The following is a 9,942-nucleotide window of genomic DNA, read 5'->3' as shown; positions in this document are numbered from 1 at the left end:
GTATGAGTTTAGTCAGCCATCTTAAACTGAGAGTCCAAATAAGTATTTGGGTCCATTTGTGATAAATCCTTTGAACGAGAAATACAATATGGTGTGGAGGTATACACCAGAGAGACCTAACCTAGTCTAGAGGGTTTAGGGAAAAGCCTTCCCTAGAGATACATTTTAGAAGGTAGACCTAAGGTTGAAGTTTGAGTTTACTTAGAAGCAGAGAAATGTGCTAGATGGTCTTGAGAGATTTCCCTTGTATTTATGATTTGCCAAGTTTGTGTTCATAGTTGAGAATTTTTTTAAATGAAGTAAAAATGAAAGAAAATAATAAATTCCTTTTCAAAACAGGAAGACTCAAAAATCTGAAATTGCAATGGGCTGAGCTCAGCGTTTCAGCTGGCACCTCTGTCATCACCTCGTTGGACTTGCTCACTTAGGCCTAAATGAGCTTCTCAGAAAGTCAGAGCTTTTACTGGAAACTGGAAGACTTATCAAGGGGTTCCCTTCTTGTGGAGAAGGAAAGCTCACCTTTTGCCTCAGCAATTATTTTCTTCTTTATTTAACTCTCTAGTTTTATGTGGGAAAAAAGCCATTAGAGAAACTGTTAATGAAAAAATTTTTTAAAATACCAAAAAAATTACAAAAACCAACTGATCTTTCCTTATGGAATTTAGAGTTACTAGAATTGATGTTGCCTTTTTAGGTATAATTGGTAATTATTTCACTACCATGATCATACCTTGGCCTTCAGCATTAGGGTCAAAGCTATTATTACCCATATAATATTGCTAATAGGATAAACTAATGGTTAAATTATAGTGGGACCAAGAAGGGATGCTTCCTGTCACATCAGTTAAGTTTGAGTTTTAGAAACTTGTACTTGAAAGACTTTCTCTGGCATTTAGAAACTTGAACGAATAATCTGAGTCACTAAGTTAAGATTGCCAGAATAGTCATTTAATGATACCCCACTTACCTTGTGAAGAATCTCCAAGTATGAGCATAAAATGTCAGAAAATCTACTTGAAATGCATTGGAAGCATGGATTTGGTGATCCTATGGATCAAATTCTACCTCCTGGGGGTGGGAGAGGGATAAATTAGGAGTTTGGGATTAACATATACACACTGCTATGTGTAAAATAGATAGCCAGCAAGGATCTACTGTATAGCACAGGGAACTATATTCAATATTTTGTATAAGGGAGAAGAATCTGAAAAAGAGTAGATACATATATGTATAACTGTCTCACTTTGCTGTACACCTGAAACTAACACAACATTGTAAATCAACTAGACTCCAATAAAAAATTCTACCTCCCTATGTATGTAGCAATATTCACCAAAATACTAAAATTATAGCCATTTATTATATGGTCAGCCATGAATTGACTGCTGTTTAGCTTTTACCAACACTTCAGTTGAAAAGTTTGTTATTTGAGAGTAACAATCAAACGAATGTATTTGCTTCTATTTCTCTTACTCTCTATGCTTGATCCCTGAGGAAAATTATATCCCCAGGAAGCAATATAACTAGAATACATAATCTTAACTTCCCACAGAAATAGCATTTTTGAGATATAATAATTTTCGAGATATAATAATTTCGAGATATAATAATTTTCGAGATATAATACTCTCTCAGCTTTTTATAGAAGTTTGCTATATGAAGAACTCTTTTCTTTAAATATATATGTATTTATTTATTTATTTATTTGGCTGTGTTGGGTTTTAGTTGCGGCACATGGGCTTCTCTCTAGTTGTGGTGCACGGGGTCTAGAGTGCATGGGCTTAGTTGCCCCACGGCATGTGGGACCTTAGCTCCCTGACCAGGGATTGAACCCGCGTCCCCTGCATTGGAAAGTGGATGCTTAACCACTGGACCACCAGGGAAGTCCCACAAATAACTTTTTTTTACAGGAGTCTAATGTTAAAATATAGTCCAATTTGTACCCTATTGTCCCTTATGAAAATGTTTTTTTGGTATTTAATGAAAGGAAATTTCTCTAATAGACTTTTTGTATATGAAATTTTATTACTACCATGTTTGCATCATCAAAACTTATCATCTTGGTTTTTTCTTCTTGCCTTTGCATAAGGCCAAGAGAGAGACATTGGCTACTTTGACAAATTTAAAGTGGACTCCACTAATGTCACCAACAGCATGGCCTTTTGCAACCAAATCCAGCAACCAGAACGTCATCGTTTTCTGCAGTAAAGTTCCAGCAACCGTCATCGGGTAAGAAGGCTGTAAGCTTCTTGCTCTTCATGATCAGCTGGCCCCTGAAACACTTCCCGATGGCAGAATTTACCTGTTTGGCTTCAACTCTGACATTTTCCAGCAAAATTCCCTTTGCATGTGAAGTGCCTCCAAAGGGGCTGACCTTCAGGGCTGTCCCCAAATGGGCTTTCTTGTACCATTTATCATGCCACTTCTGGTCCTGATGGTGGCTGCAGAGCTTCCTGGCAATATGATCTTGACCCTTGCCCATCCCATTGGTGCTGTTGGCCTGAGGGAAAGATTTAACAGGCTTTTTTTTTTTTTCCAATTGTGGTAAAATACACTTAACTTAAAACTTACCATCTTAAAGTGTAAAGTTCAGTAGTGTTAAGTATATTCACATTGACACTCAATCAATCTCCAGAACCTTTCATCCTACAAAACTGGAACTCTGTACACATTGTGATGGTTAATTTTTTTTTTTGCGGTATGCGGGCCTCTCACTGTTGTGGCCTCTCCCGCTGTGGAGCACAGGCTCTGGACGCACAGGCTCAGCGGCCATGGCTCACAGGCCCAGCCGCTCCGCGGCATGTGGGATCTTCCTGGACCGGGGCACGAACCTGTGTCCCCTGCATCGGCAGGTGGACTCTCAACCACTGTGCCACCAGGGAAGCCTGTGATGGTTAATTTTATGTGTCAACTTGACCAGGCACATTGTGATGGTTAATTTTATGTGCCAACTTGACAAGGCACAGTGCCCGGCTATTTGGTCAAACACTATTCTGGATATTTCTTTGAGGGTGTTTTTGGATGAGATTTACATTTAAATTGGTAGACTTTGACTAAGCAGATTGCTCTCCATAATGTGGGTGGACCTCATCCAATCAGCTGAAGGCCTGAATGGAACAAAAGATTGATCTCCCCTAAGAAAGAGGGAATGCTATCAGCAGACAGCCTTCAGATTTAAACTGCAACATTGGCTTTTACCTGGGTCTCCAGTCTGGTGGCCGACCCTGCAGATTTTGGACTTGCCAGCCTCCATAATTTCATGAGCCAATTCCTTCAAATAGATTTCTCTCTATATAAACATCACATTGGTTCTGTTTCTCTGGAGAACACTAATTAATACACCCAATAAACAACAACTACCTCTTTCTGCCTTTTCTCAGCTCCTGGCAACCACCATTCTACTTTCTGTTACTGTGAATGTGACTACTCTAGGTACGTTATATAGGTGGAATCATACAGTATTTATCTTTTTGTGACTGGGTTATTTCACTTAGCATTATGTCCTCAAAGTTCATCCATGTTGTAGCATGTGCCAGGGTTTCCTTCCTTTTTAATGCAGAGTAATATTTCACTGTGTGTATATACCACATTTTGTTTATCCATTCGTCAAATGGACACTTCGGCTGCTTCCCTCTTTTGGCTATTGTGAATAACACTGCTACGAACACGGATGTACAACTATTGGTTTGAGACCCTGCTTTCAATTCTTCTGGATATGTATATTCAGAAGTAGAATTGCTGGATCATATGATAGTTCTAGTTTTAATTTTTTGAGGAACCATCCTACTGTTTCCGTAGCGGCTGCATCATTTTACGTTCCCACAAACAGTGCACAAGGATTCCAATTTCTCCACCTCCTTGACAACCACTTGTTATTTCCAACAATAATAATCCTGCAGGAACCCAAAATAATCATCAAGAGGGGTCATTTTTGTTATGGGATAGTATTTTGTATGTGTGTGGCAGGGGGAATGCTGATATAAACTTGATTTTAGAAACTATGATGTTAAGGCTTGATCCATACATAATGTAGGCAGAATCTACATAATATGAAAGCAATTATTTAGAAGTGAAAAACGCTGTCAAAAATTTACTTTGCCCTGTAGTACTAAAGGACTGCAGTGGCAGGTTTTGTTGTTTAGAATTTGCACTCAAGCAGTCTTATTCAAGATTTTTCTACAAAACATGTACATAGATCATGATAAATGTCACCAAGTCATTTTGAGTGGTAAGCATTTTTAAATTTGGGGGAGTTTTTAATGTAAAGCAGAAGGTACAAACTGGCCGGCCGCAGGCCAAATCAGGCCCGCAGACTTATTTGACTTGGCCTGCACATTTGTTGGCCCACACAATGTTTTTAGAAATTTTGAATTAGTTGACAACTTTTTAAATGGAGAGATTTCATGCAAAAAAAATTCTTGATTTCTAGCTTTTCGGGAAAAACTAGCTGACCTGGCGAGACTGGGCCTTCATTCCCACATGGTAACAGTTGGCTGGGGCTGAGTAGCAACTGCCCTTTCCTCTTGAGCTTGTGCCCTCCAGTTCCCCATAGTCCCCACCCACCTCAAGACAGGAGAGCTTGTGGACACCCAGGCAGCAGACTTCGCGGTTTCTTCAGGAACCACTCATAACTTCCTGCAATGTCCAGTGGGATGTGAGGCCCATGGTAGGCGCTTAGTAGTTGCTGAATTGTTCACCGAATCTGATTCTTCACGTGCTAAAATTGTTTAGGATCCTTTGCTTTCTCTCTTGGTGGAAAAAGAGATGGTAAGACAATGGCTTTAAATAAATGGAATACAAAAGGAAAAGGATTTAGACAATGCAGGTACAGAGAAACACCTGAAAAGAAAATAATCATGTGAATGTAAGTTTTTACTAAGCAATTTAGCCTTGAACTCTTTTTCCCATGAAGGAAACAGCACCCAGGAAATGTTTCAGGCTAAGCCCTCTGTTTAATGCAAGAGAGAAAAAAGGGGCAAAAGGTTAGTCAGCTGCCGTACAGTGGCAGAATTCTTGAGTTAACATAAATAGAAATAGATACAGAAAATGAGGACCATATGGTTGGCTAGATCAGAGTTGCTCTGTGTGTGTGTATTTGTAAGGCCACCCACTGAGAAAAATATTCAACTTATTGTGTCTTAGCATATTAACTCCTTGTTTTTAATTACTGAGGCACTTGGAGAAGTTCTTTTACACTTTCAGGTGATAGCAAATGAAAAATGTGTTAAAGAAAAATGCAAACAGCGTCTCTCTCTCTCTCTCTCTCCCTCTCTCTCTCTTTGGTGATTGTGTTGACTGAGAGAAACATGAAAGTCTTCTGGAAGGTGTGCCTTAATCTCCAACCCAAAACATCATTTCAAGAAAACAGTTATTTAAACCTCTGCTTGCACCATATTTGCTATTATTCTGCTGGTCAAAGTAAGTCATACGGCCAAGCCCAGAGTTAGCCTGGAAAGAGACTAAGGGTGTGGATTTAGTGGGGTGTGCTCTCAAGACCAAGGAGCTGTTCTGGAATGGATAAATAGAACCTGGGTCAGCACCTATTCTGAAAAATATAGTAGTTGACCCTTATTAAAATTGTTTTAATATTTTTATCCTTTCTATTGAAAATCATGTTCATTTAAAATATGCAAGAAACATAGAAATTACCAAGAGGAAAGAGAAAACTCACCCAAAGCCCACAAGTCTAATAAAAACGGTTCTTAAAATTTGGTATGCACAACTCCAGAAACCTCTCTGCATATCTACCTCTGCACTTAGAAGTAGCTCTAATCCACTTAGAAGCATCTCCAGAGACAGTAGAGGATAGTAGCCTGGACTGAACCTGAATCATCCTCTACTCTCCTAGAATAGTTTTTTTTAATTAAAAAAAATTTTTTAATTGACATACAGTTGATTTACAATATTACATTCATTTCACGTGTATAGCATAGTGATTCAATATTTTTACAGATTATACTCCATTAAAAGTTATTACAGGGCCTCCCTGGTGGCGCAGTGGTTGAGAGTCCGCCTGCCGATGCAGGGGATGCGGGTTCGTGCCCCGGTCTGGGAGGATCCCATGTGCCGCGGAGCGGCTGGGCCCGTGAGCCATGGCTGCTGAGCCTGTGCGTCCGGAGCCTGTGCTCCGCAACGGGAGAGGCCGCAACAGTGAGAGGCCCGTGTACAGCAAAAAAAAAAAAAAAAAAAAAAAAAAGTTATTACAATAATGGCTATAATTCCCTGTGCTGTACTACATCATTGTTGCCTATCTATTCAATTCTTTGAACACCGTGTCTGTTTGCTAGTGTTGCCTTGACTCACCAGAGTTGGTGAATCTAAGAGAGCTTGGAGAGAAGGGAAAGAGACAACCTATATCCATTGAAAACATCAGCAAGAAAGGAAGAGAAGGGCTTCCCTGGTGGCGCAGTAGTTGAGAGTCCGCCTGCCGATGCAGGGGATACGGGTTCGTGCCCCGGTCCGGGAGGATCCCACATGCCGTGGAGTGGCTGGGCCCGTGAGCCATGGCCGCTGAGCCTGCATGTCCGGAGCCTGTGCTCCGCAACGGGAGAAGCCACAATAGTGAGAGGCCTGTGTACTGCAAAAAAAAAAAAAGGGAAGAGAAGAGATAAGAAAGAACAACAACAAAATCTGTCCAGGGTGGAGAAGAGAGAGCGCTTTGATATATCAGTGGAGATTTTGTGATGCAACAAGGCCGACTTATCAATGCTGAGGGCCCACAGTACTTTTAGGGGCTCGTGAAGATGTTTTCATTCCTTAAACATCAGAAGAAAAATAAACTCTTAGGTCAAGGAAAATGTTTCAATTTATAATGGTAATATATTTATCATTATATCAAGGCAGTCATACAATAAATCTTTTAAATATCTTTTTGTAAAGGAAGGGACCATGAAGGCAAAAGTGCCTAGGTCCCACAAAAGTCATACACAGCCCTGGATCCCATGGCATGTCCCAACCTATTCAAATTTATTCAACATGTATGTGCCATGCATTCTAGGATTTTTTGCCATTAATGATATTACTATTCCAATTTTACAAATGAAGACTCTGAAACCTGGAAAGAAGTCAGGAGGAAGAAACTGATGGAGTTGGGACTGCCCCAGAAATCCTGATTTTCAGTTCAGCTCTCCCTGCACAAATGTGCCATGGGGTATGGCAGATATGGGGTGGAGATCAATATAGGAGAGACTGCAATAGAAATTAAAAATATAAGAGGCTTTATAATTGGCCAAGTATTTCCCCAGGCAGCAAACTTCCTTCCTGAGGTGACTCATAGGTGCCAAAAAGAAGATTAGGCAGCTCAAGAGGGCATGAGGGAAAGTGAGTAGACATCGCTGGGTACCCAACTAAAGACAGCTTCATCGACAACCTACTGAATGAGAGGAAATATTTGCAAACATATATATGATAATATCCAAAATATGTAAAGAACTCATACAACCCAATAGCAAAACAAACAAACAATCTGATTTAAAAAATGGGCAGAGGATCCGGATAGACATTTTTCCAAAGAAGACATACAGATGGCCAGCAGGAACATGAAAGGATGCTCAGCATCGCTATTCATGAGGGAAATGCAAATCAAAACCACAATGCCATTATCACCTCACACCTGTTAGAATGGCTATTATCCAAATGGAAAGAGACAACAAATGCTGATGGGGATGTGGAGAAAAGGGAACTTTGTGCACTGCTGGGGGGAATGTAAACTGGTGCAGCCATTATGGGAAACAGTATGGAGGTTCCTTAAAATATTAAAAATAGAACTACCACATGATCCAGCAATTCCACTTCTGGATATTTATCCAAAGAAAAGGAAAACACTCACTCAAAAAGATATATGCACCCCCATGTTCATAGTAGCATTATTTACAATAGCCAAACATGGAAACAACCTAAGTGTCCACTGGCAGATGAATGGATAAAGAAGACGTGATACACACACATAACACACACACACAATGGAACATGATTCAGCCATAAAGAGAGTGAAATCTTGCCATGTGTGATAGTATAGATAAGCCTCGAGGGCATAATGCTGAGTGACATAGGCCAGACAGAAAAAGACAGATAAAATGCCGTATGATCTCACCTATACATGGAATCTAAAAACAACAGCAGCAACAGAACATCAGGTTCATAGATACAGAGAACAGATTGGTGGTTGCCAGAGGTTGGGGGGCGCACGGGGTGAGTGAAGTGGGTGAAAGGAGTCAAAAGGTACAAACTTCCAGTTATAAAATAAACAAGTCATAGGGATGTCATGTACAGCATGCTGACTACAGTTAATAATACTGTATTGCACATCTGAAAGTGGCTAAGAGAACGGATCTTAAAAGTTCTCATCACAAGAAAAAAAAATTCTGCAATTATGTGTGGTGACGGATGTTAATTAGACTTACTGCGGTGATCGTTTTGCAATACATCTCACAAGATAATGATTCGATATTTATATATTTCACAAAATGATTTGCAATACGTACAAATATACACCCGAAACCGATAGAATGTTGTATGTCAATTATATCTCAATAAAAAATAATTTAAAAAAAGAAATTAAAAAAAAAGCTTTATCAAGTGGTTTATTATTAGATGTTTCACTTTCTTCTGTAATCATGTTCTGTAAAGATAAATAAGACACTAGAAAAACAAGGTCAGTTTAGGCCTTTGGCAGAAGTTAAAGTCTCTTCATCAAATTTAGTAAACTTGCTTGCTGCTGAGTTGTCACTGTGTTTAAAGGAAGGCTGCAATAAAATTTAGTAATGGGTTAAGGTTCTCAATTGATAAATGTGTGCTTTCTAAAAAAATAGTTTCTCGCATAAAGATTGCTTTTGTTTTTTATAAAACGTATATTTATGAATATGTGTATGTGTGTTATATATGTATATGTGTGTATATACATATATCATACATATAGCCCCTTTTTGCTGTTTATCTATAAATTAATTTTACTCTGAATTTGGACTTGTAGTTAGATAGGTAGTGCCAAATGAGTCATTCAAACAAAAAAAGGCATGATCTCACGACCATTATTTTAAAAGTTGACTCCATTATTCAAAAGTCTTCATGATTTTAGAAACAGCAGTCTCTGCCTCCCAAATGGTCAACTGAGGAACATGAGATAACTACCCCTGCAACGGCGTGAGGAGAGGATAGCCCCTCTGGGAGTCAAGATCCCATAATCACACCCCCCAAATGTCATGATGCTCGAATCCAAGACAAAGACCATCCCAAAGTCTAACTCTCCAAATGTCAATTATCGGGTACATATTAATTTGGACTAGAATTACCCCATGATTCACTTTATGTAGATCTAAGAAAGCAAGAACATGAGTTAGCTTACAACCAACGCAGCAGCATATTTTCCTTGTTAGCTGCAGGGGAGAATAATGTACAGGAAAAGGTGACGTAATGATTGTCTCACTTTCATTATTCTCTCCCAAATGAATAGCCTTCCACACCAAGGATGAGCTCACTCACTATTAGTGGAATAACATCTGGTGAGCAAGAGCCCCCAGCCGAACATGCTGTTGGTTTGGGACTATATTTAACCAACAGAAACCCAACCATTGTTGCATATATCACATACGCAGCCCAATTATACTGTGAAAAAAAATGTTAAGGGGTAAGGAAACACTCCTTCAAGTATTTTAACATGCAAGGTTTTTCCTTATGAAGCAAGGCATTAACCTGCTCCAAAAGAGATCCTAGGCTATTATTAGAGTGGAATATCTTAGACATGTGACAGATGCCTTGTCCCCTTTGGCTGAGGCTCGGATGCTTGCCATAGCTATCTAAGTTTAAATTTCATATCACGGATAGGAATCTCTCTCCTTCAATTTCCCTTCCCATTCTTAATTTCCAGGCAGACCTGCCACACTGACGATGGTGAATTTTGCAGTGTAATTTATCTAATAGATTTACTGTAAAATGATGAATCAC

General features: G+C 39.4%; 1 protein-coding gene across 1 annotated transcript; it reads right to left on the bottom strand.

Annotated features, from left to right (window-relative positions):
• Positions 1 to 2,143: 2,143 nt before the first annotated feature.
• LOC309798714 (small ribosomal subunit protein uS12-like) lies at positions 2,144 to 2,482 on the bottom strand (the record flags this gene model as incomplete). The annotated part of the gene is made up of 1 exon (XM_082611238.1): positions 2,144 to 2,482. One exon carries the CDS (start codon positions 2,480 to 2,482, stop codon positions 2,144 to 2,146), a length of 339 nt encoding a protein of 112 aa, XP_082467364.1.
• Between the last annotated feature and the right edge of the window lie 7,460 nt (positions 2,483 to 9,942).

This window comes from Mesoplodon mirus, assembly GCF_964341445.2.
Source record: "Mesoplodon mirus genome assembly, chromosome: 2".
In the NCBI taxonomy this organism is placed as follows: domain Eukaryota; kingdom Metazoa; phylum Chordata; class Mammalia; order Artiodactyla; family Ziphiidae; genus Mesoplodon; species Mesoplodon mirus.
Note: the sequence above shows the minus strand (reverse complement) of the source record. Positions and strands in the feature narration are given on the sequence as shown.